General features: G+C 39.4%; 1 protein-coding gene across 9 annotated transcripts in view; it reads right to left on the bottom strand.

Moving 5' to 3' along the window:
• Window positions 1–27914, bottom strand: part of TASP1 (taspase 1) — a 320757-nt gene that overhangs the window by 13944 nt on the left and 278899 nt on the right. For 2 of the 9 annotated variants that reach the window (XM_025932090.2, XM_086701669.1), the window contains one exon: window positions 22560–23607. The exons of 5 other annotated variants lie outside the window; for them this stretch is intronic. In XM_025932090.2, the coding sequence (XP_025787875.1) occupies window positions 23515–23607 (93 nt within the window). In that variant the 3' untranslated portion in view covers window positions 22560–23514. Of the gene's footprint in view, window positions 1–22559; window positions 23608–27914 lie in introns of those variants that run through there. 2 more of the 9 variants (XR_015249355.1, XR_015249357.1) reach the window with 1 other exon arrangement.

Raw genomic sequence — 27914 nt, 5'->3', positions numbered from 1 at the left:
ATAAAAAAAATTAAAAATATGATTTACAATAGCCCCAGAAATGACATAATTCTGTAGGAATCTAAAAAATAGTACAGAATATATATGAGGAAAATTACAAAACATTACTGAAAGAAATCATGGAATATCTAAATAAATAGAGAGAAATACCACATCCATGAATGGGAAGACTCAACATAGTCAAGATGTTAATTTTCCCCCCAAATGATCTAAAGACTTGACTAAATTCCAATCTCAATCCCAGTAGGATTTTCTTTTGTGGATAAAGTAACACTGGCTCTAAAATTCATATGGAAATGCAACTAGAAGAGCCAAAACAATTTTGAAAAATAATAATAAATTTGGAGAAATCATGCTATCTCATTTTAAGATTTATTATAGAGCAATAGTAATGAGAACCATCAAAATTAAAAACATTTGCTCCACAAAAGACACTATTAAAAGAAAGAAAAGAAGGATACAGACTGGGAGAGATATTTGCAATTCATGTATCTGACAAAGAACTTATAACCAGAAAATATAAATAACTCTCAAAACTCAACAGTATGAAAATAAACAATCTAATTTTAAAAAGGGCAAAAACTGAATAGGCCTCTCTCCAAAGAAGATGCAAAGATGGTAAATAAGCAAAACATAATTAGCCATTAAGGATTCCAAAATAATACCAGAAGATACTACTATATGTGTACTTGAATGGCCAAAAAAAAAAAAAAAAAAGACAATACCAAGTGTTAATAAAGACACAGAGCTACTGGAACTCTATATATTGCTGTTGGGAATGCACCATAGAATAGCCATTCTGGGAAACTGGTGGCTTTTGGTACAATAAAACATATATTTACCATATTACCCAGCAACCCTATTCCTGGATATTTACTTTAGAGAAATGAAAACCTACAATTCACACAGAAACCTGATTACAAATGTTTTAGCAGCTTTGTTCATAAACTAAAACGGAAATGGCCAAGATATTTTTCAATGGGTGAGTGGGTTAACAAACTGTGAAACCACCATATAATGGAATACTATTCGCACAAAGACTTGGGTAGATGCAACAAGTTGGATAAATCTTAAAGGCACTAAGCTATGTAAAAGAAGCCAGTCTTGGGGCGCCTGGGTGGCTCAGTCAGTTAAGTGACCGACTCTTATTTTCGGCTCAGGTCATGATCTCACAGTTCATGAGTTCGAGCCTCACGTCCGGCTCTGTGCTTACAGTGTGGAGCCTGCTCTGGATTCTCTCTCTCCCTCTCTCTCTGCCCCTCCCTTGCCTGCACACACACAGTCTCTCTCTAAATAAATAAACTTAAATAAATAAAAAAAAAAGCCAGCCTCAAAAGGTTAACATATTATATGATTCTATCTATACTATATCCTTGAAAAGGTAAAATTATGGGAAAAGACACACTAGATTAGTGATTGCTTGGGGGGAGGGTGAGAAATTGTGCCTCTAAAGGAGCAGCATGAGGAAATTTGGGTGGTTATAGGATTGTTTTGTGTCACAATTGTGGTGATGGTTACTTTTATCTTATTTTAAGATTTTCTAAAATTTAAAAGCAGCCTTTGTACAAATATCTAATCATTATGTTATACACTTGAAATGAATACAATATTATATAACCATTATATCTCAATAAAAAAGAATAGACTTTGTGTAACCAAAGGACAGTGTGATCTAAGATAACTTCTGGTGATAAAAATGTTCTATATCTGTGATATGCAGTACTACAGTCACTTATCACATGTGACCAGAAAGCACTTGAACAGCACTTGAAATGTGACTAGTTTGAGACGTTCAATGTTCTATTTTATTAATTATTTTAACTTTAAATAGTCACACATGGCTAGTAGTTACTGCATTGGGCAGTAAAGTTACAAAACACTTGAATTGCTATGTTGTGTTCCAGAGTTTAGCTAACATGTGCAGATGTAGAAAACATGAGAATATCCACAAAGATAAGAAATCCCAAATTCATTATATGTATACTCATTGAGAATGCATTAACTTAGATTTTATAGCAGAATTGTCTTCCTGATTAAGGTTTTCTGAGATTTGGGTTAGTATGCATTTACATTTTTTCATCGTACTATATCCAATGAAGTGATGGGCATGAGGGCTATATGGGGGCAGAGGAGAGGAGCAGGAGATAAAACCAGCAGCTTCCTATGTGACAGCAGGAAGCCAATCTACATCCTTTTTTAACTGTTGTAAATAATTCAAAGGAAAATCATTACTTATTGACTTGACTTGGATTAGCCATAATGAGTAACCATGACGCCTCTTGGACTTAGACACTGTACAACCGTCAAACCAGTGTTAAAATAATACTTACAGAGGTACCTGTGGCTCAGTTGGTTGAGCCTCTGACTTCAGTTCAGGTCATGATCTAATGGCTCGTGAGTTTGAGCCCTGCATCAGGCTCTGTGCTGACAGCTCGGAGCTTGGAGCATGCTTCGGATTCTGTCTCCCTCTCTCTGCCCCTCCCCCACTCACAGTCTCTCTCTCTCAAAAATAAGTAAACATTAAAAGATTTTTTTTAAAGTAACACTTACAAAAATACATGGTTCTTCATAATCTAGTCTCTGACCACTCTTTCCACCCTCCACACCCACACACAGAGGGACTTGTAATTTCCCCACCACACATCTCTGCCCCTTTGCTTTGTCCATCATTCCACATGGAGTCCCCTTTCTACTCTCTTTTTGCCTTGTTTCTATCCATCTTGTACTATTATTGATCTTAATAGTTTGAACTTGAGTCACTCTCATTTAGTTAGCTTGCCTTAAGATATGATCCATGACACCATGGTTTTGGTGTGCTAGTTATATTTTTGCCAGCACATACTAGAGCAAATATACTATAATGAAAAATATTTAGTCATTTGTACCCTAAAGTCAACTCATGTATCACCAGTGCCACACTCAGCTTTTGGTCAATGTGGCTTTCACAGTCAGTTCAAGCATCTACACTTCCAAGAAGTGGGTTATGTACCTCTACTGCTCCAGCAGTTAGGCATAAGCCTCTGGTAAGAAAATTAGAAGACTCTTCAGTGGGGAAATTGACTGACATTTGGGAGTCCTCCCACAGAGCAGCTGGACCACTGCCTGATTCCACTGTGACGCCCTTCTGGCATATAAAGCCTCCAGTCATGTCTTAAGTACTTTACTAGAAATAGAGACAGAGAGGGGTGCCTGGGTGGCTCAGCTGGTTAAGTGTCTGACTCTTGGTTTCAACTTGGGTCATGATCTCATGGCTTGTGGGTTCAAGCCCCACCTCAGTCTCTGTGCTGGTAGTGCAGAGGCTATTTGAGATTTTCTCTCTCTCTCTCTCTCTCTCTCTTCTCTCTCTCTGTTTCTCTCTCTCCCTTTTCTCTGCTCCCCTCAGCCCCAGCCACTTGCTCACTCTCTCTCTCAAAATAAATAAATAAATAAATAAATAAATAAATAAATAAACTTAAAAAAAAAAAAAAAAAGAAATAGCAACAGAGAGCCAAAGACCACCAAATAGTTGAGGAATGTCTCCTAACATAGAACACAAAAACTGAAACAAAGAACTAGGGAAAAAAGAAACACGAAGGTCAAAGCGATAATGTGGAGATCAGAAGAAAATGACAAAAATCCCACTAATTCTTAGATTGAAAAGAGAAGATGTTGCATCCATGAGACAAGATGAGAAAACTATAAAAAATAATGAATGAAATAATAAGAAAGAACTCTAACAAATTTAAAATAAGATGGCTAAAATTTAAAAGAATCAGTAGAAGGCTTGGAAAATAAAGTAGATGAAACCTCTCAGGAAGAACAAATATATACAAAGAGTTTTCATAAAGAGTGATTAAGAGACTCAGGGAATCAATCTAGGAGATCCAAGATCCAAATAATAGTTATTTTGAACACTTAGAGAATGGAGAGGGAAAGAAATGACTAAGGAAATAATAAAAGAAAAATTCCATAATGAAAGAGTGTGCCTTGAGACTGAAAGGGTCCACTGAGTGACCAGTACTGTGAGACTCGTGGAAATAAAGAGAAGATCATAAAAAATATCCCAGAGAGAAAGAGAGAGAAAAGGAGGAAAAAAATGTCACTTACAAAAGATGGGAAATGAAATTTGCATTGGACTAGTCACAACAAAACACGTGTTAGAAGACAGTAAAGCAATTGAGTTTTGACCAGGAATTTATATGCAGCCAAATTCCAAATTATTGTAAGAGGGACAATAAAGACATTTCAGACACATCCCTGGACTGAAGGAATAAGTCCCTCCCATGTGCCCTGCCTTAGGAAACCACTAGTGAACCTTCTTACAAAAGGAGGGGGTAAGCCAAGAAAGTGGGAGACATGGGGATCCAAAAAACGAGGAATCCAAAAAGGGAAGCTGCAGGGTGATGGTGAAAAAACTCCAGGATGACAACCCATGAGGTAGCCCTAATGACTGCATCAAAACAGGAGAACACAGGGGTTCAGGAGAGAAGACTTCAGAGGAAATAAGTAGAACAAATTATCTGACATGTTTGAGCTTTTGGAAAAGATATCAACAGGTGGGGATTGACAGACCTGATGGAAAAAATTAAGGTAGGACCAAGAAAACTCTGGGAGTGAAAAACAACAATAAAACTAAGCACTGGGTAAAAAAGATAATCACAATACCTACTTGATTTTGGGGTCAACCATATTTACCAACCATAACAATATAAATAGTGACAATTAATTCAGCTAAAAACTGCAATGTAATTATGAGAATAGGGAGAGAGGAAAAGGGGAGGGAGTGCGCAAAGGTATTGTGTCCTTATTTAACACAGCAGGAAGTCAACACATATGGTCTAAAATGAATACTCCAGAAAGAGTATAAGCAAAAAGAGAGAAATCACAAAAAAAAAAAAAAAAAAAAAAGAAAAGAAAAGAAAAGAAAGAAACAGTTGAAAGCAAGTGGGCCTTGGGCAGCAGGAGTTAGGGGTAAGAACTGGTAAGGCCCTTGTTATTTGGGGGCTTATTTAATTTTTAAATTATGTCTATATATTTCACACACACACACACACACACACACACACACACACACACGTGAAAAAGGGAGAGAGGAATTATGGCTGCCGGGCAGTAGAGCAGAAAGCAAAGATTTAGCTGCTGAGGGGAGCCATAAATTATAGCACAGCCAACTTTCTAAAGGCTCCCTTCTGCACACGATACCCCCAGATGATGTGACAATATTACACAAGGGAAGAGAAGGAAAGCCATGCCCAAGCTCCACCCTCCCTTTTGGGAAATTCTTGGCTCATTTCACAATACTGAGTCTTTGTTTCATGGTGTTTGCAGGACTCTGCCTTTTGGAGGTGAGATGTTTACTTTCCATGGCCAGAAATTTTCCTACATCCCTATCCCACCATACACGTGGCTGAGGAATTGCATGAGCTCTAGCATGCCTCCTCCAACACTGTGTGTCAAGCCTTGGCCACAAATTACGTGTAACGTGATGGTGATGGCGCCTTTGGAATGCTTTACAGTCTGTCTCTGTCTTCCATTTTGACCAGCTGAATGGTTCATGATGTAACTAGGGATCTGATTGGTGGGGAGATGCCAACTTAACTTAGCTACACTTAAATGCCTCTGTGTAACTCTTCCTGTCTCCTTCCTCCTAAGCTCCCATTTATCTTGGTCAAGGAGATCCCCCAACCTCAAAGAGTCCTATAGAAAGCTCACTGTTCCTCGCTTTGCAGCAAAATAGCTATGTTGATACCATGTGCAGCCTTGCTCGTAACTCAGCCCTACTGCTTCCTCCTGCTATTAGACTAACATGTTGCTGGTATTTCCTCTAACTCTTCATTCCCACTGGATTCTTGACAGGGAAACTAAAGTTTTGTCTTGTAAAGCAATCATAAATCAAAAAATAAAGGAGAGCCAGAGAAAAGGCAAAAAGAGAGGAGCCTCACAAACCCATATCTCATTTCCAGGACTTGTTGTTGAGATGTTAGTATTTTACATAATAAGAGGTTTTATGGCTTAAATTCAAGAGGTGGGAATGCAGAAGTTAGTATTCCAGTCATGCCTACAGATTTTTCCAGACCTGACAATCAAGAATATGAGCAATTGTTGTGAAGCACAGTCTCCTCATTCAGCATATAAAGGTCAGAGAAATAATCTGCCTTTCTATACTTAGTCTTGGGGAACTGGGTTTTGGGAGCTGCCAGCAGCTTCATAACTTAACTAACAGAACTAAGCCTACATCAACATGACTTTACCATTTGTTCCAGAAAATTCTTGTCTACTAAATAACCTCAGTGTTTGCTCCAGGAGCTTCCTGAACATTTACTTATTTTCAAACAATGGACTACTCAACCAGCCCCTTTTCAGGCCAACAAGTTGCGCTATGGGACAGACCTACTTGTTTATCAGAACATACTTTGCTCTAGAACCTTTACCTTTTTGTGAACTTTGCCCATTTGGAATCCCCACATTGAAAGACCTGCCTTAAACCACTCAAACCAGATCTAAACCCCTACACACATGTGTTCTGACCTTTCTTTTTGAAGCTACTACTAAGACTTGGTCAAGGTGGTGTTCTCCCTTATTACAGTACGTAATAAACAGCTTTGCTTGATCAGTAGAGTACTGGTATGGTCTTTTTGGGGAGTTGGCAGTCAACAAATACATGTATTTCAACCACTTTTGTATAGTCACAACCGTTAGCTTGGCAGTCTTATTCTGTTAACCTGTTTCTATTTCTCTTATTCATTTGTTCATTCATTAAAAAAAAATATTTTTTTAGTTCCACTGTGAGCCAGGGGAGATAAAGAAGCTTGGTTCCTCATGTCATGACGTAAGGAGAAAAGACACTCATCGATGAATTCCACAAATATCAATGACTATAAACTATACTAAGTGCTATAAAGGAAGAGGGTGTGGTGCCAAAGAAACATTTACTAGGCCTACTATGGGAAATCCTCAAAGGATTACCCCACTGGGGCTGAGCTAGGAGGAATGAGTAATCTCCAGGTCTGAAAAAGGAGTCTGAACTGGAGTCTGAAGGACAACTTTGCAGGTTGAAGGAAAAATTCACCCCTGTTAGGTTAGGAATTCATTAACATTTTCTTCAATTCTTTTATCTTCAGGATCAGATAACCATTTGTTTCTTCTGGCTATTTCTCTTTCACAGAAATGAAAAAGAAAGAGAAATATATTTCAAAAGGAAGAACACCAAAAAGAAAAGACAACATATCCATGTTTTTCATTGTTAAACTCCCATTTCCCAAAGGCCCTTTAAACCCCTGGTAAGAAGCAATAATGGTAAAAATGGAAGATCCCAACCTCTCTGAAAAACAGCCTGGTAATTTCTTATACTTATATTCTTATATAAATGTAATGGCGCCTGGGTGGCTCAGTCGGTTAAGTGTCTGACTTCAGCTCAGGTCATGATCTCACTGTTGGTGGGTTTGAGTCCCGCATCGGTCTCTATGCTGACAGCTCGGAGCCTGGAGCCTGCTTCAGATTCTGTGTCTCCCTCTCTCTCTGCCCCTCCCCCACTTGCACTCTGTCTCTCTCTGTTTCTTGAAAATAAATAAATGTTAAAATTTTTTTTTAAATGTAAAATACCATTTAACCCAGGATTTTCACTCCCAGGTATTTACCCAGGAGAAATGAAAACATACACCCTCACTTAAATATGAACATGACTTAAATATGAATATCCTTAGCAGTACTGTTCTTAGTATCCCTGGACTGAAAAAACCTGGTACTCATCAATAGTAGAATAGATAAATTGTGGTGTATTCATTTAGTGGAATACTATACAGCAGATAAAAATAAGTGATCTACTGCTATATGTAATAACATGGATACATCTCTGAAACACATTTAAAAGTCAGATGCAAATGAGTACATACCATATGATTCCATTTATATGAAATTCTATAAAAGGCAAAAAAAAAACCCACACCAATCTGTAGTAACAGAAAACAGATCAGTGATTACTAAGAGCCAGAAGGAAAGGGGGGACTGACTGCAAAGCGGCGTTAGAGAAACTTTCAGGGTTATAAAAATGTTTTATATCTTGATTGTGGTGGCAGTTACACAGAAATATGTGTTTTCCAAAATTCATTGAACAGTACATTTAAAATGGGTGTATTTTATAATATATAAATTCTACCTACATGAAATTGACCCCCCCCCCTTTTTTTTTTTTAATAAAATGAAGGTGGAAGAAGTTGGTTTCTAAATAAGACTGCTGAACCCTGCTCCAAATTTGATTAAGAGTCAAAGTTTTATGGCAATCTTGCTGCAGGGAAAGGAACTATATATATCAGGCTAATCCAAGGACTTACTTTGGCGGGGGAGGGGGGGACGTTTTATGGGAAAAGAAATGGTTAGGTAACTTTTGTTAGACTAGATACCAAGTGAAAGAAACGTCTAATTAAAGATCTTTAGAATCTTTACTGACAGCTGGGAGTCACCTGGAAGGATAAGTAACTGGTTTCTCAAACGTGATCTTAATCCCATTGGAATGCATCAGAAAATTGCACCTGCATTGATCAGAAATGCCAATTTCTTCCTATGAGGGGGTTTGTGTATAATAACTCACAAAAAAGTCCAATTCCAGACAAAATTTGGTACAATTTTTTTCTTCCAAATATAAATTCACTAAGAAAAAAAAAAGATGCAAGGAAAACATTTAAAAATGTTAAGTGCTGTGATTATTTCTCAGCGATGGGATTTTAAAGGACTTTAATTTTCTTCCTTGTCTCATTTTTAAGACATTTTCTAGTATATCAAACGTATCACTTTTATACTTCCAATAATGAGAAGGAAATGCTTTTCACCATCAATGTTTGATTATGAAAAATAAAGTAAGCAATATGAAAGTGCTGGCCTGGGATCCCATGGAGGACAAGCCATGCTTTCTCAATGGCACTAAGCTGAGGAATGAAGCAAGGTTAGGAAGGAAGATGAGGAATTCCTTCCCTAGAGAAGGAAAAATGCCAGGAGATGAGTGGTGCCATGGCCACCATGGCCATCGGGGGAGGAGCAGGGACTGATTTGCTCCTGTCAGTTCTCCTCACATTTTTTGTTCCTGCAGTGGCCAAAGACAGACAGATAACAAAGGTCCACCTGACATACAACAGCTTGCCCTGTGCCCCCGTCCATGAGCTTACGAGCTGGACTGAAACTCCTAGTTTTGTAAACATAGACCCAGGATTTGAAGTCTACATAGCTGACCCCTATGATGGGTCAAACTCGTATCTGCATTGAAATACCTATGCCCATTGAAAGAAAAAACAACTTGAAGGAATCTGGAGTAATGTGCTTTTCATCAGGTGTCCTACCTACTGCATCTTCCAAGACCAAATTAGGATGCATCTTTCTAAGTCAGCCAGCTCCTCATGCTGCAGCGTAGGGTATCTGCTGTGGAGATGAGGAAAAGAGAGAACTCAAAGGCAATTTGCAGATTTTGTACATGAGCCACTGAGTAAATGAGAATATCAATTGAAATGGTGAATTCTGGGGGAAGGAGCAGGCTTGGGGGTGGAGATGGGGAGATAGAAACTAAGGGTTCTGTGTTGGGCACATTATGAAATGCTTTATTGGGTGTTACAGTGAACATACCAAGTCAGGAGTTTGGAGTTTAGGTGCAGTTCAGGCTGGAGATTTGGGAGACATGATACTTAAGGCACCAGACAGAATAAAATCATCTATGGGGAAAAAGGGCTGATAACCAAGCACTGGGACCACCAACGTTCAGTGGCCAGGAAAAGAAGAGAAACCATAAAAGGATACTGAGAAGGAAACCAGGGAGGTATGAGGAAAACCAAAAAGCATTAAGTGTCTCAGAATCCAAGTGAAGAAAGTCTTTAATTCTAAATCTTCAACAACTCCAGTTTCTTATCTTTCAACAATCCTTTAAGCAATGGCTGTACTATTTCAGCCCAACAACCTACCACTCCCACACCTAATGAAAAGATATTTACTAAGATTAAGTATTTGGACAGTGGCCCAACATCCTCCCAGCCACCTGTGTGGTTGATTTTTCCTGCTCTTGCCCAGAGAAAGGAGAGCCAAAAACAAGTCCCCTGGATAAGAGATTTATTCTCTGGCCTTTATGATATAAAATGAGCCATCCCCCTTTTATACCAGCATTGACTGCCATGAACTAAGTGTGAGTTTAATAGACATGTTCTCCCAGTGAAAGATAGTTCCAAAGAGCATTCTTCTAGGGGTGTACCAAAAAAAAAAAAAAAAAGCATTTCCTCTTTCCTTGCAGGCTCTGCACTGGTCTTGGTACCAAGAGGTAAACACACACACACACACACACACACACACACACACACACACACACACACATCCAACTCAGAGCATGGATTCAAAACACCGAGCATCTCAGGAATTGATTTTAGGAGCGGAAGTATCAAAGTTACCACCACCTAGCTCTTACTAAGCCTTAGGCGTTGTAGCTAATCAGTTAGTAACATTGAAAGACTCCTTTTATGGAGGCTTCCCCACCATCAATGAACTCATTCTATATAAATATTTAGCCAGGCAATAAACTGGACAGCCTATATTACTCAACATCAGCCTCAAAAGACCCTCCCGATTTATATACACGGCATCTTGGTGGAGCAATACATTTTACACGCATGACATGGTCAGCGATAAATATACCAGGGTAGGTCAAAGCCTATTTGGTTCTCTGCTTTTAACTGTCTTGGGCTTTGTGTGTTTCTTTAATCAGTTGGATGATTTAGATAAACAACATGTATTAGTCTTTGTAAGTATAACATGCCTTGAACTTTCTCCAGATATTCATTCCCATTCATCATCGTAATAGTTGCTCCCCCTTGGCCATCATTAAGATTAGAAACGTCCTTGAACCATTTAATGATATTCCACAAGACTGGACAGACTTTTCATGCCTTGATGAATTGTGATCACTCAGCTTAGACCAATGAAATCGGATATCCTTTAATGTGCCTGATGACTTTAAGGAGTTTAAGGAAAGCAGTGCTCAGGAATCAAAATGGCTTCACAGAATAACCATTCATTTGAGGGAAGATGCATGATTTAAGTAAAAATTGATTAATGAGTTAATATCTAATCTGATAGCTAACTGTAATACATATTATTTCTCTGTTCATACTGATAAATATGGTTTTATCTACAAGTGTCCATTAATTATAGAACTCACTAGAAGAAGGTATGATACAATTTTTTTAAAGCATAAGTTGGAGTGTTAAACAAGGTTCTTTCAAGTAAAATGACTTTTATATGTTCATACTGCTAATGAGGAAAACAATATAAAGACAAGTCTGGGCTAGAATGTGTTTAACTACCTTGGAGCTGAGAAAGACTAGTTGCCTCTATTTTATGGGCCTTTGCAGCTCCAGATGGTCACCATGGGAATGATGTGGCCCCCCAAATGTCTGTGCGACTTGGCAATTTGTCCCATAAATATCTTTAATATCCTCACAGATCTTTGTATTCCACTAACTCTGAAACCATTGACATCACTATGGTTTAGAGGTGGCTAACAATATTGGCGTATTTAAGTCATCTTTAAGTTCCTCTGCAGGCTATGGTCCTGTTAAGAACAGGACGTGAGTGTATAATGGAGAGAATACTGTGCTTGGGTCAAAGAACCCTGGCTCTCTCACTGGCAATTTGATAAAATTGCTTACAGGAGCATCAGTTTCTTCCTTTACTCATCAATTATTTATTAAACATCTACAACATGCCAGGTGCTGTTCTTGGGATACACGAGAGAGTGTAACAGAACGTGGGACTCACATTCCATTGCTAGACTTAACCAATATAACTTTCTCTCTCTTCCAGAGTTGTTTTATGGGTCAAATAAGTTATCATAAGCAAAAGCATTTTATAATGTGCTTCTCTCCTAGAAGCAAATCCTGAGATAAGAATATGAGTGCAAGGGCTTTATTTGGGAGGTACAGGAAACACTGATAGTGGGGATAGGAGATGAGAAAGGGGAAGACAGCCAATAAAAGATGCATTAGCAAGGCAGTCACCACTGTGGGAAACTGGAAACACCAAAGGGAAATTCTGGGAAATGGTGCAAACACTAGCCCCAGTGATATCCCACTCCAGAGGTAAAGGAGTTGGGGTATTTGTATACCAACTCCTGAGAATCATGAGTTGAGGGCTATTCCAGGAGATGTTAATGCCCTGGTCCTTCTGGCATGCCACAGGCAGAGCTGTCTTCTGTGATTTTGGAGAGAACTCCCAGCACAGAGATACAGAGTATGGTAATTAGAGTATAGCAACTGGAAGTCAGCTGGATCACACTGGAAATGGTAATGGAAATGGAGGAGGATTGTCAGATACAGATGAGTAAAGAATGAACCTATTATCCTCATTACTCTACTGGTCAGATGGGACTGTCTGTCCCCAACCATGTGCCCCAATTTTTAACAACTACCTTCAGGCTAGCTTGTAGTACATTAGTAACTCTTCTTATTAACTAGCTCAATGTGGAAATGGTGCAGACTTAAATTTCTCAAATTGGAGTTTGTGAGTCCATATAGATGTAGCCTCCATAGAACCCATGAATTCAATGAATTTATAACTTGAGAATTTTTCATTTTGATGATAAACTAAAATGAATTAATACAAACATATTCAGGGATCACCTTGCAACTAATTCATGCCAGGCAATTTCATTTGCATTTGTATCTGGGGTTGTAGTAATGTTGATGCCAAATGAAGATTATAGGTGGCTGGAAAAGAATAAGTGAGAGAACCAAGTCACGATCAGTAATAAGCTATGCTGAAAACAAAATAGCCTCTGTGGTATTATCTTTACATTCAGGGTTGAGCAGAGGTGGTGCATGGATTAGTCTCTCTATGCACCAACGTTTGCCAGCAGTAAATGTAGTACTAAACCCTCAATTAAGGAATTTTTCATTAAATGGCTATATCACAATTTCCCAGGGTATCTATTAAGTGGATTGGATAGAAAAATAATGGATATGTAGTTAAAAAACAGGTTCATTATCAAAAAAGAAGTATAATGCCAATCATGTTAGCAACTCAAATGATGGCTGTCAAGTTTAAAATCAAAGAATCAAGTCAGCTAGTGAAATACTCAGTTTCCAAATAAAGGCTTCTATCATAAAAATCAGGACTTCTGCTTCTGAAAGATGCAGTAGAGGCATTTTCCCTTATTCCTTCCTACTACTAAGTGCAGTTAAAAACATGGGGCATTATATACAAAACAAACATGAGAAAAGTTGGACAGGTGGAGAAAAGAAGGCAGGCCAGTTTGGGACCATGAGTCCTAAGGAACATGGTCATGAGTTCCCTGAGAGTTCATTTTTGCCTCATCTATCCCAGACTGGTTAGTGGAGGAGCCAGCAACCCAGAAATACCAATGGACACAGACAAAAGAGCCCCAGGAAAAGTCTGCTCTCTCAGGCCAACAGACCAAGAAAGGGCAATCTAGCAGAACAGAAAACTTTTAGACAATAATGGCTCTACTTTCAGCCAAATACCACAGTAAATAAAAAGGCTACAACCCCAGCCCCACCCCCTCCAGTGAAGGTCACAGGGAGAGCCTAGACTTCCATCCTTATTAAGCTGTTACAAGCATCCTAACGCCCCCCCCCCCACACCAACTCTTCCAAGTGGTGTCTAAGAAGGCTGAGGGGGAATAGAAACTTTCATCTCCTCCAAGGAGTAAAGAGCCTCTTCCCCCCCTCCCCACAGTGGGCAGGATGTCAGCAAAAGGCCTTGTGGGAGCCTGAATTCCCACCTCCACAGGCGGTAATGAGGAGCCACTCCCCTATGGGTATCTAAGCAGCTAAGTGGAGAGTCCAGGCTTCTCTACTTCCATCTGGCAAGTAACAAGGGAGCACCCCCCTTCTCCCACCAAAGTGGCATCAGAGGAGATCTGCTAAAATTTTAAATTTAAGATTTAAGTGAGATCCAGAGACTCATAAAATGATAACCAAAATATCCAGGTTTCAGTGAAATGCCACTCATACCAAGAACCAGGAAGATCTCAACTTGAATGACAAAAGACAGTCAACAGATGCCCAAGATGTTGGAATTATCTGATAAGGAATTTAAAGCAGCCATTATAAAAATGCTTTGACAAGCAATTATGAACATGCTTGACATAAATGAATAAAAAAATAGAAAGCCTCAGCAAAGAAATTTGAGATACAAAGAAAAATCACATGGAAATTTTAGGATGGAAAAACCCAATAACCAAAATAAAATCAAATAATGATTTAAGGTAAAATAATAACAAAACAATGTAATATAGCCATCATATCATTGTTAATATAAACTTTGACTGATTTTGGATATTGTATTCACTTGGAAATCTACCTGGATTTATAATTGTAAAAGAGCTCTACACACAAGAAGTTTATACTTAGTTCTATGTTTGTACATTTTTAAGTGGCTATAGTTTGAAGTAATATTAATACTAGGAAATTGTGTTTTGTTTTCCTTTAAAAAGGAAACATTTCTTTCCAACAAGAAAACATTTTTTAAATGACATTATAATGTATTATGGGTTAAACTGTGCCTCCCCCACCAAAATTCATATGTTTGTTTGCTTTTTAAAAGTTTATTTATTTTGAGGGGGAGAGGGGCAGAGAGGAGAGAGAGAGTCTCAAGCTGATGGCACACAGCCCAATGCAGGACTTGATCCCACAACCATGAGGTCATGACCTGAGCCAAAATCAAGAGCCGGACTCTTAAGTGACTGAGCCACCCAGGCACCCCATATATGTTTAAGTTCTAACCTTCAGTATCTCAGAATGTGTCTTTTTTGAGACAGGGCCTTTAAAGAGCTAATTAAGGTAACATGAGGTCATATGCGTGGGGCTTAATCCAATATGACTGGTGTCCTTATGAGAAGAGGAGCTTAGGACACAGACATGCACAGAGGAAGGACAATGTCCAAACAAAACAGATAGGGATGGCCATGTAAAGCCAGAGAGAGAGGCCTCAGAAGAAATCAATCCCACCAACAACTGGATCTCAGACTTCTGGCCTCCAGAACTGTGAGGAAAATAAATTTCATAGCCACCCAGGCTGTGGTACTTTGCTATGGCAGCCCAAGCACATAGTAACACATAATGCAATTGGAAATGCAATCATTTAATAGACTTGTAATGATGTGAAAGAATTATTATAAAATGTTTTAGACGTAATACTATGGCTAAGTTATTGTGGTTATGTTAAAAACACCTTAATTTTTAATAATGCAAGTGAAAAATGTTGGGAAACACTGGAAATTATCAACCAGGAAAATGAAGAATTTGCTAGGGTATGGTATTCTTTTCCAGTATTTTTTTTCCTAAATTATATCCTAAATTGTTTTCTATTTTTTAACAACTTATTGAGATATAACTTATATTATCATACAATTCACCCATTTAAAGTATACAGTTCAATGGCTTTTACTACATTCACAGAGTGATGCATTCAGCACCGTAATTAATTTAAGCACATCATTAATTAATCCTCAAGGAAACCCTACACTCCTTATTTATCACCACTTAACTTTCCCTGTCCCTCATCCCTCCCACCTCTAGGAAACTACTAATCTATAGGTTCTGTTTCTAGAGATTTACCTACACTGGGCATTTCAAATAAATGGGATCACACAACATGTAGTCCTTTGTGATTGGCTTCTTTTGTGTAGCATGTTTTCAAAGTTCATTCATGTTATAGTATTTATCAGTATTGTATTGTTTTTTATTGCCAAATAATATTCCATTATATTACTATAATGTAGTATTATATACTAAATTATATTACTAAAAAGTAGTATTATATACTACATTTTGTTTATCAGTTGGGGAACTTTAGGGTTGTTTCCACTTTGTGGCTATTACGCTGCTATGAACATTCATGTACAAGTTTTTGTGTGACATGTTTTCATTTCTCCTGGGTATGTACCTAGGAGGGGAAAAACTCAGTGTTTAACTATTTGAGGAGAGCCTCCTGACTGTCTCAAAGTGTCTGCACCTCGTAGAATAAGTTGAGAAGTGTCTCCTCCTTTTCTGTATTTTGGAAAAATTTGTGTAGAACTGGTAATAATTATTTAAATGTTTGGTAGAATTAACCAGTACAGCCATCTAGTTCTGGACTTGCTTCCTGGGAAGACTTTTGATTACCAACTCAATCTCTTGTTATAAATCTATTTGGATTTTTTAGTTCTTTTTGAGTCAGTTGTGGTGGTCTGTATCTTTCTAAGAATTTGCCTCTACCTCTCCATGGAAAGCTCTTTCCAGATGGATCCACATAGCTTACTCGTCCCTCATCTTCAACTCTTTGCTTAAATGTTACCTTCTCAGTGAGCACCCTCCTTACCACTCTCCCGTCAGCACTCTGCGTCCCCTTTCTGCTTCATTTTTTCCTCTGGAACTCAACCCTTTCTAATCTACCATATAACTGACACATTTGTTTAGAGGTTTGGGGCAGAGGAACACCATGATGAGACTCCTTCTGCTGCCAAGTGGACTAGTAACTCTGGATGCAGGGAGGCCAGTGAGGACCTTGTTGTAATTTCTCAGGTAAGAGATGATCTGGATGGTAGCAGTGGAGAGGGGGAGAAGTGGTTGGATTTAGGACACATTTTAAAGGAGGGCCAATAGCATTTACTAACAGACTGTTTCTTTTATGCTTTTTTGAATTTAAATTTTAGCTAACATTCAGTGTAATATTGGTTTCAGGAGCAGAATTCAATGATTCGTCACTTATATACAACACCTGGTGCTCATCACAAGTACCCTCCTCTTTTTTTTTTTAATTTTTTAAATGTTTATTGAGAGACAGAGAGCATGAGCAGGGAAGGGGCAGAGAGAGACGAAGACACAGAATCCGAAGCAGGCTCCAGGCTCTGAGCTGTAAGCACAGAGCCCGACGTGGGGCTCGAACTCAAGAACCGCGAGATCATGACCTGAGCTGAAGTCAGATGCTCAACTGACTGAGCCACCCAGGTGCCCCACAAGTGCCCTCCTTAATACCCATCACCCATCTAGCCCATCTCCCACCCAACTTCCTCCATCAACCTTCAGTTTGTTCTCTGTTGTGCAGAGTTTCTTGCAGTTGTAAAATAGGAGAAGAAGTAGATTCAAAGATTTCAGGTTGATGGCCCCCAAAGACCCTTCCCTCTGTATTTATACAGTTATGCAGTCCCCTTTTGAATCTGGGGTGGGCCAGAGGACTTGATTTAAGCAATAAATGTGGCAAAAGTAAGGCTGGGCCAGTTCTGACCTAACCTTAAAAAGGCCTGGTAGTTTTTGCTTTTATGCTCCTGGGAACCTTGAGCTGCCATGTCTTATGGGAGAAGCAGCATGAAAAGACCATGTAGAGTGGTCACGAGCAGAGGGAAAGGCCCTGAGCCTGCATGTGGAAAAAAAAGGAAGCTCATCCAGCCCAACCCCCAGTTCACACTCCTGCTGAATGCAGCATACCTGTGACTACCAGCAAGTGCCACAGAGAAACCACTGAGAGAAGCCAAGCCACGTTGACAGCATTGTGAGAAAAAAAAAAAAAATAGTTGTTGTAAGATTTGGGGAGAATTGTTATGCAACAATAGAAACATAAAAAGAGGACGCCAAGAATTTTGACCCAAGCACCCAAGAGGATGGAGTTACCATTAACTAGATGGAAAAGACTGTTAGTTAACAGGTTTGGAGAAAAACGTGGGTGGACAGATTATAATCTTACTACTTATAAATGAAAAAGAACATATTTTTCTTCATATATTAGAACAAAATCTTCTTCCTGGATTTTCCAAGGCCAGAAAAAGCCATTTTAGGAGCACCTTTTTGGAGAGTGACATCAGTGGTTAAGGAACTGTTTAGCATTTTTTTCTTTCCAGCTTCTGAAGCTCTGTTGTCAATCAGTGAAATCCCCATCAAGGCAGAGAAAAACCCAGTTTTTTCCAGCTTTGCCACTGTGGTTTCAGGGCTTCAGTGACTCTAGCATGTAAAGGAGAGACCACTGTGCTTGCTTTCTCTCCCGCCTTCCACAACTGGTCACGGTGAACCACCGCGGGCTTGGCTGCCAGGCTTCTGGAAGCTGAGAGCAGAGTCTTGGAGGGAGGCTCTTGCCAGTTTTAGATTTAATCCTTCCTGTGGCCATACACTTCAGAGACAGCAGTATATGGGCAAAGAAAAACTGCCTGGTTAATCTGGTCAGCCTGTAGGTCTCTGATGATAGGCATTGGGGTTAATACCTTATGAATTTGAACCCAAATTAAGTGTTGGGGAAAAGTGGTGTATTCATTAAGAATTCCTAATGTCCCAGGGCAAATATTAATGTAAAAGGATTACTCTTATGCGGTCAACCTCCCATTCACTCACTCCCACCTATATAGCTCACCACGTTTACACACCCACATCTCCTTTCCCTGCTTAATCTGCATTTGGGGAAGGTTTAGAACATAGCTAAAGTAAAAGAAATTAATCATATTCACAGGGGGTCATTTTTTCTGGGCTCAATCTTTTCTTGGACTAGTGTTCCTGGGTGGGGGGCCCATAGTCCCCTTTTGGTCCTTCACCCCATGACTAACCACTGCAAGCTTAAGTTGGATAGGAGACTGGGCTTCATGGCACAAAGGGATTCACAATGTTGAGCAATTGTAGGGTTTATGTCAAAAAAAAAAGTTGATTTTAATAAACATTTTAGTTAAACGTTAAAAGTTAATAGACATTTTAAGAAAAATGTTGGGAGGCATTTAAAAAAAAATTAACCACAAAATTATGTTGGGGATATCTAGGCTTGAGAGGTGGCATTCTGAAAGTGGGTGCCATATGAAGTTGTTATGCATGGTCATGGTGGACATGTGTTCATGACATGGGAACACTGGCTACCATTGTTTCGGTCTCTTCAAATCTCTTAACTTCATAACACACCTTTGGCTATGGTCTCTTCCCAGTCCCATTAACACAATTCCAGTTTCTTTCTCTTAAGGAGTCCCTCAATTCTTGATGGAGAGCTGCTATTTAGCTTGTTTATTCCCTACCTCCTTAAAAGTATGCACTTGTCTCCTGCTGTCAGGTGCCTGTCATCACTGACTTGGCTATGAACTTCCTTCCACTTTTTTTTAAAATTTTAATGTTTTATTTATTTTTGAGAGAGAGAGAGAGAAAGAGAGACAGAGTATGAGTGGGGGAGGGGCAGAGAGAGAGGGAGACAGAATCCAAAGCAGGCTCCAGGCTCTGAGCTGTCAGCACAGAGCCTGACATGGGGCTCACACTCAGGAACCGTGGGATAATGACCTGAGCCAAAGTCAGCACTTAATCAGCTGAGCCTCCCAGGCTCTCTTCCTTCCAGTTTTGTGGCACATCCAGCCTTATCACTTGGAGAATATTCAATCAGATATTATGGATTAAAATGGTTCATCAGGAGCACAAGGCAGGAAGAGACTCCAGTGCAGGGCACAAGTAGACTGGTGAATTCATCCTCTCAATCAGAAGAGGCTATAAATGCCTCCTGGCCAAGAGTATGTAGAATGGATTGTTTCTTAGTTTCAAGTCCCCAAGAAGCAACCCTGAGACAGGGTGGCAAGTACAAACAGTTCATCTGGGAGATGACCCCATGAATCATAAAACAGGGGCACTAAGAAGGCAACAGGGAAGGGAAAAAAGTCAACACAAGGTGTATTAATAAGTCAACTGCCACAGGCGGCAACTGAAGCTTAACTTCTATGGAAAATCTCTCAAACACAGTGTGAAACACACACCCGACTTATACCACCCAAGAAGCAAAGGAACTAGTATGCTCATACAGCTTCCGTTCATCAACTGTGAGCTGCTTCTGGGCCTTGCTGATTCCCTGACACTTCTGGCCTGCTGTGTGCAGGGACGGTGCAGTTTTCTATGGTTCCAGAACAAGTCCTGAGGCATAGAGGTGCAGATACTAGCCTTTACATGTTGTCTGGGGGTACTCTGCAATGGAGGATCCATGGGCAATGGCAATGGTCTGCCCTAGGACACCTGCTCAGCTGGCTTTCAAGGGCAAGTAAGACCTCACAGTGCTCATTGCAGGGATCTGTACCCTGAGAAAACAGATGCTGACTGTATTGTTAGTCTGTTAGTAGAGACAGATTTCCACAGAAGTCTTAGGATAAAATATATGTACTGAACAACATTAGCTGAACCAATAATAAATGAGGTAATTCTTATTAAGTCTGGACATCTTCCTATGACATTATTAAGTGAAAATGGCAGGTTATATAAACCCATTTCGGTGTTAAAAACACAGAAAGTGTATGCATAAAAAGGTCATAAAGGGTACAAGATAAAGTGTTAACTGTTGTCTCTAGGGAAGTGGAGTTATGAGTTTTGTTTTGTTTTGTTTTTTTGCTTTCCTATTTTTCTGATTTTTTTTTTTGTAATTAGCATGAATTGCTTTTATAATAACAATGACCAGATTAAAAAAAAAAATCCACAGGGGTGCCTGGGTGGCTCAGTTGGTTAAGCATCGGACTCTTGATTTTGGCTCAGGTCATGATCTCACAGTTTATGAGTTTGAGCCCCACGTCAGGCTCCGCACTGGCAGTGAGGAGCCTGCTTGGGACTCTCAGTCTCTCTGCCCTCCCACCCCTCCATGCACCCTATCTCTCTCTCAAAAACAAGTAAACATTTAAAAAATCCACAATAATTTAATACAATCTCAAGATTCAAGAATAATTTCCACACTTTTCTAAATCTTCCCTTCTTCACAGCCTCCTTTCCTCCCTCCCCCTCCTACCAGTGCTTCAAAACAGCCAAACCTTGCATATTTGCTGGTAACTACAATGCACCATCACCACCTCTCAAACATGGGAGAAAGTGAGGAATTAGGCAAAAAAGACTTTTGAGCAGCCAACAAAGAGGTTCCTATAGCCATAAACTACAATTCATCCATTTTTGCTCACAGATAAGCACCACAGACTAGCATTTAGGACGGATTTATACATACATCGATATTGGACTTCAACTTCCTGTTTAGAAGCAGCAGTGAAAAGCTGAGAAAGGGTCTGCTCTGGGCAGACACACAGGAGGCAGGGAGGAGAGGCAGAGCTGACAAGCGAGAAGGACAGTCCTGGACAAGACCTTCATGCCTCATCAGACAGCATGGACACTCTAGGCTCCTTTAAGGTAGAGCACATGGCCTCCATCTCCTCGCCCTTCCAGAAGATTCCCATTTCCAAACCCAGAGCAGGATTGCAGTGATGGCCTTGAGGGATCCAGACCAGGCTTATTTGTACTCAAGAGAACCGAGCATCCAATGATCAGGTCTTAAAAGGAAATGGAATATAGGCAGACGGTAAGTTCATCCATGTTAAAATACTGCTTCAGAATCTTGGTGATATAAACCAGACTAGGGAATGAAGTTACTTTCTTATCTGTTTCTTTCGACTCTTTCTACTTTTGTGTGAAATGAGGTTGATTTTATATCTGTCAATATCCTCTGGTTCTGGTATCTGCTCTTTAATATCTGATCTTATCACTAAGGCACTTATACTGCCCATTACATTGGTGCCTCAATGATTCTGAATATCACTTTTTTTCCCTCCTGGTTTGACAATATTCCTTAAATTTAAAAACAAAAAAAAAGAAAGAAAGAAAGAAAAAAGAAATTGGAGAATGAAGCTTTAACAAACTGTTCTTGGAGGGGCTGTGCTCTTTTATACTGACCAGTTTTTAAAATCTTCATAAAAGGGTCTTTAACAAGCCCAAACTTTTAAATATGAGTAGAATAAAGTCAAAAGAAGATGAAAAGAAATGGCATTCCTGGTGAAATAGGTCAGATGATTTTCAGACTCCAAAGTGTCCTGATAGTTTTACGTGATCCAGTCCAGTTCCTCAAAAAACTCTGCCAACAGGTAACAGGTCTTTGAAAGCTTTTGAAGCCAAAGGCTCCCCACCAGCCAGCCCATCACTTACTAAGTTCTCAGCCTCATTAAGAATGAGAAACAGATATCATGGCACCAACCTGTCTACGAGAACACAGCGAGACAAATGTAATTGCCTGTACAAGGAATATAAATCAGCAACTCCCAAATCATTCATATTTACACCCACTCCATTTTGGTTGTCTTTCCTTTATAATTTGGCCATACATCGATGTCAAGTATATAATTTCATCTGGGGCTTTATCAGTTACCGCCCGAGCCATGATTATATGGTGCAGGGAACTTCCTCTCCCTGAGTGAGTCTATCTTTAGTATCTTCTTGATAGCCACTTCTTACACATAAAATCAAAAGAAAAGTCTTGGTTTTCTTATGTGGCTCCAGAATCACTAACTATAACATTTAGAAGCAATTTATCAGCTGAAACCATCGAGTTTTCAGCTGCCACTACAGTTTTTCAAACCAAAGCGGTCTTACTCCTTCCCTTTGTTAGTTTTTATCAACTCGCAATAAACATTTTAGGGATTTTGATACTGGCCATTCAATCATGAGCTAAGTTCAACTTTCATCATGTTAGTGTCCAGGCCTAACTGCACAAAGACAGGTTTTGAACTATCAGAATCATAGCAACAAAGATAAAGGGATGATTTCTAGAAGAAGTAACTTTTTACAAACAAAATAAAAAATGGCTCTCCAATCTAGGATTCAAAAGATTAATTTATTAGTCTAAGAAGAGGAGTCACACACTGTACCCAGTAATATGCTTCTTTTATTTTTGTGCCTTTATCTTAAAAATATATTTAAACAGGAAACAAAGATAATATTGAATTTTCCCATAAATTTTGCTTTCTTATTTACAGTGTTACATTGTAAATAACATTCCATTATACACAAATTAGGGACTGTGCATTACTGTATGTTCTCTTTACATATTCTTTCATAATATAGTACATATAGCTCGAAGATATGCAGTATTTAAGCTTAGAAAAGCTTGAGGAAAGAAGTACAAACTTTATCAATAAGACTATTATTTAAAAAGGTTCTGACCTTAATTCTCTGCTAGATTGTTTCACTGAAACCATTCTTTGTTAAAGAAAAATGCCCCATATGAGGGATGAGAATAACAGTTTAAGTTACCACAGGATCCACTTAAACTGGTTAACAAATAAAACACTGTATCACTTATTACTGTTATTAAATGGAGCACTACCACTGTCAAATCATTTAAACAAGTAGATTTACTCTTCAGTTCGGACACATTACATCAACAACAGCTGGTACCTCTTTATGAAATCAAAAATGTTTCCTGCAACTCTAGGTTTTACTTGTAAACAGTAAAGCACACATTTTGTGAAGATGATTTAGTCATTCCCGGTCTTAGGTTACACAGTAAGGAGTTTCTATTTCATCAGGGGAGAAGCAAGCACACGCACTGCACACACACGCACATACACACGCACACTCAGTCCCGTCACCTGCTGAAGACCTGCATGTCACTAAGCGCTAACCACGGCAGCAGTAGTGTTGCGAGCAGTGCACGAGGCTGCAACAGGAATTATAAAATGGCGAAGATAAAACATCCAAGTTCAGTTAAAAACCCCGAAAAGCTCAGGTTCTGAAATGCCTCTCAGACGCTTCATGCTCAGCCTGAGGGTCAGTTCACTGGGCTCTCCAGGCGGCAAACCCCACCTTCGATTGCCACGGACTGTCCTGCCACTGCACCGGGAGGGAGTCTTGAAATGTGAGTCTGCAGAGAGGGAGACAGGAGAGCGTTAGAAGTGCCAGCTGTGTCCTCCCATATGTGACAAGGATGGAGGAAATACTGGAGTGACACAGCCTCTCTTTGCTTCTCAGTATCTACAGAACATGAGGGTGGTAACCTTTAAGTGCAGAGAGATCTTGTTTGTTCAAATCCTGCAGGGAATATTTACTGAGCAACTACTATATGCTAAGCATAGCACTAGCAACTAGAGATACAGATTGAACAAGAACTTAGAATTTCATCGTATTCAGAATAGTCATGGTTTTAACGCCAACTATATTAAGTATATTCTAGTTCCTCTGAAAACTAATAATTTATATACATTTTGTCTTCTGAACATTCAAAGCAACTGAGAATACCCGATTCATGTTTATATTTTATTCCCTAAAGGATTTGAATAGCTTGCAAAAATTCAGACAATTCAACAACCTAAAAAGTGAGGCAATGAGAGAAAAGAAAAATAAGAGCTTATAAAATAAGGTAAAGACAGGCATGAGATTACCATGCAATTCTAGCCTGAGTTCTGTACCTGTGCTAGAGGCAGACTGTTGCCCTGTCTCTCAGCATCCTCATTCCATGACCAGATAGGTGGTTCACGTGTGTGTTCACAGCCTCACAACAAACCAACTGCTCAGAGGAGAACTCCTGTTCCCGGTACGGGGTCTGGGAACTATTTCTCTTACAGGGCTTCATACATACTGGGTACCATGTTTTGTGGGTGAGTGAAGACATCAGTTGTACAACAAGGAGTTTTGTAGGGCTGAGTGTTAACCTCACTCAAAGGAGGCTGGCTCTGAGCAGAAGATAGTAAAAGCTGTTCCATAAAGGGTCAGGATGATGTCAGCCAGGAATTCTTTTTTTTTTTTTTGACCATCTGGCTTAATCCAGGGATAGATAAATGTCGGGAGTTTCTAAGAAGAACAGAAGGACTGCATATCCCTTTAGGTAATCCTCTCTAATTCTGCTACTCTAAACAAGTTTTTCCTAAGGACTGAACTGAAGTAAGTTCAAGCCCAAGGTGAGGCTGTTAGATGCTAGTGAAGTGGCGAAGTCTAGAATGGGAATGACATCCTCTCATGCAACCAAATGCGAAACAAGCCTGTTTTAGATGGAGTAACAGCTAAGCTAACTCTGTTGTAGTTTGAGCGTGGACACTATTCTTTATCTCACCACACAAGTCCCATTAGAGTAGCTGACATACGCCAACAACTTGGAAAGTTCTAGAGAATGGGAAGTGTTCTTTGGGCACTTAGTTTTTCTGTGTGCAAGGCAGGAAGCAACCTGTAACCTACAGGGGGGTGAGGTCTGTTGCCTCAGGTGGAGAGCTGGGTGAGGCAGTCTCTGTGGTATCTCCTGGGATATGAGGATCAGTGAGTTCACTCACCATACTCATGCTTCCGGGAACCCTGTCCCAAAATCTGGCCTCATTGCTGCATTTGAGGGCCAAACTTGGGTCTCACCATATGGATATATTGCACCCGAGAAGTCCACAGTAGGAAAACTTGTAGCTCTTTTGTTTCTTGTGGTGCCTCATTAATCTAGCAGGAGTTAGAACAGGGTGTGTTGTTCAATTCTGCTACCCAGAAGTCCTTGTCACATCAGGCACAAAAATCTCAATTCTCACAATTCTCAGTGTTGATACAGCCACTTTTATTCTTCTAGAAATTTCTTAACATGAGGTAAAAGAGAATTTTCTCCCCAGTTATCATTCATCAGTTTTTTAAAAAGATTCTTCTAAACAAGAAAGATCCCTGGAAGAGTAGATAGAGGTCCCTCAGTCAATTTCATCCCTAATCTCACCCCCTACAGTTATAAACACCATCATGCAACTATGACAGGGATTGAAAATGTGGAAAACAGCATGGGGGTTCCTCAAAAACTTAAACATAAAATTACCATGTGGTCCAACAATTCCACTTATGGATATATATCCCAAACAAGTGAAAGCAGGGACTTAAAAAAGGTATTTCTAGACCCATGTTTGTAGTGACCTTATTCACAATAGCCAAAAGGTGGAAACAACCCAGGAGTTCATAACACAATGTGATACATAGTATATATAGCAATGGAACATTATTCAGCCCTAAAAAGGAAGGAAACTGTGACACACAGTACAACATGGATGAACTTTGAAGATGTTATACTAAGTGAAATAAGCCAGCTACAAAAGGACAAATATTAGGGTTCCACCTATATGAGGTGTCTATTAGTCAAATTCATAGAGACAGAAAACAGAATGGTGGTTGCCAGGGGTTGGGGGAGGAGTAATGGGAAGTCACTGTTTAATGGGTACAAAGTTTCAGTTTGAGAAGATGAAAAGTTCTGGAGACAGATGGTGGTGATGGTTATACAACAGCATGAATATACTAAATACTGCTGAACTGCGCACTCAAAAATGGATCAAATGGTAAATTTTGTTATGTAAATTTTACCATAATAATAATAAAAGAATAAAGCAGAAATGAAAATTTCTGACCTGGACCAGAGTAGTAGTCCATATGATAGTATTAAGAGAAGGAGCTAGTTAGGAATGAATCTACAATGCAGAGCCCCGTAGAAGAAACATTAACACCATCAGGTTCTGTTCACAAATAGGCTGGAATTCTCCAATCAGGTTCATTAAAATATCTGTCCCTAAGAGAGAAGCTCACAGGAAAACCTGTCTTCATGTTTCCCAGAGATTCAGGGAGAATACAATGGGACCTCCTGGCAGGCCTGGTGGTCCAGGCACCAGAGGCTACAGAGAATAAATTAATTGTTTAAAGATCAAAGAGTGAACATATGTCCAAGCAGATGGCCTGCAACTTGACCAGGGGGATGTTGGTCTTAAAGCAACTGATTTCCTGCTGACCAAAGAAAAGACCAGAGCTAGAAGGAAGAAATTCTTGCCGCACGGACCAGGGGACTTGATAACAATCCCTTGAGATTTACAAAAACACAGATGGCCAATTTAAACTTATCTCTGACACTCCCACCCCCACCAGGTTTACGACAGAAGAACAACTAAATAAACTGAACTGAACTGCAAAGTCTCTAGGAGAGTTAGAAAGGAAAAGAAAAAGAATTGGAAAAGATGATAGTGGTTTTGAGATAATCTGTTAACAGTACATGGCAAAATATTTCGAAAATACATGGAGATTTGTATAAATTTTGCTGTTTACATAGGACGGAAATGCTCAACTAGACAAACTAGCTAAGATTAACTTCTTAAATCATCATCTAGTCAGGAGGGATTTTGTGATTGCAAAACACATTGGTGTGATCTTGGTGTTGGGAGGAATACAATGGCCAACAATCCATCCAAATGTCAGTACTTCCCCAGTTTCATCCATCAACATGATCTTCTGATTCATCAGAAAATCACTGCCCTTGGTCTGCAAAAGTTTGAGCCGGAAGAATTTGAAGCTTTCTTTGGAAATTTCAATGGAGCATCAAATCACATTATAAACAATGGGAGCTGTTTAAGAGAAGGTTTATATGAGTGTTTATCTCGAAAAGTTCTTTTAGAGAAGTGGGTTTGAATTCCTCTTGCAGCTAAAAATAGACCATTTTGTATAATGAATTTATATGTCACCATTTAAAAGCACAATAAAGTATTTTATATTGTCTGAGGACTGTGTAGATTCTTGGGTACCCTATAATCATGAAGAACTTAACAAGGTGTCTTTTTTTTTTTAATTTTTTTTTAATGTTTATTTATTTCTGAGGCAGAGAGAGACAGAGCATGAGTGGGGGAGGGTCAGAGAGAGAGGGAGACACAAAATCTGAAGCAGGCTTCAGGCTCCGAGCTGTCAGCACAGAGCCCAATGCGGGGCTAGAACTCACAAACTGTGAGATCATGACCTGAGCCGAAGTCGGTTGCTCAACCAACTGAGCCACCCAGGCGCCCCATAACAATGTGTCTTTAAGGCAATTTAAAAAGCAATGTATTTTTATTGAAACTTATAACTAATGATAAATAACATATAAAATTATACATGAAAAAGCAGCAGACAGGTTCATTTTGGGCTATTTTCCTCCACTTCTTGCTGCATGCCCCACTCATACACTTAACCATGACTCCATGTCTGTCATGTCCTTTTCTGGTTCTTTCTCATGTAAAGACTCCCTTGACTGGATCCCCAACTCAAACTAGAAGCTCTTCTTCTAGCTCTAATGGCACCCATCTGAGCATTTCTCGTCCTGTCATGTAACTGTCTTGGTTTTGGTTTGCTTTTAATTTTTAAGTCTCTGTCATGGAAAGTCAATTGGAGACAGGAGCTTGTCTTACACGTACCTCTATATTCCTTGCA

The sequence above is a fragment of the Puma concolor genome, chromosome A3 (genome assembly GCF_028749965.1).
Source record: "Puma concolor isolate L17-30 chromosome A3, mPumCon1.1.hap2, whole genome shotgun sequence".
Classification (NCBI taxonomy): Eukaryota; Metazoa; Chordata; class Mammalia; order Carnivora; family Felidae; genus Puma; species Puma concolor.
The sequence above is the reverse complement of the archived record's forward strand: the minus strand, read 5'-3'. Positions and strand labels throughout refer to the sequence as shown.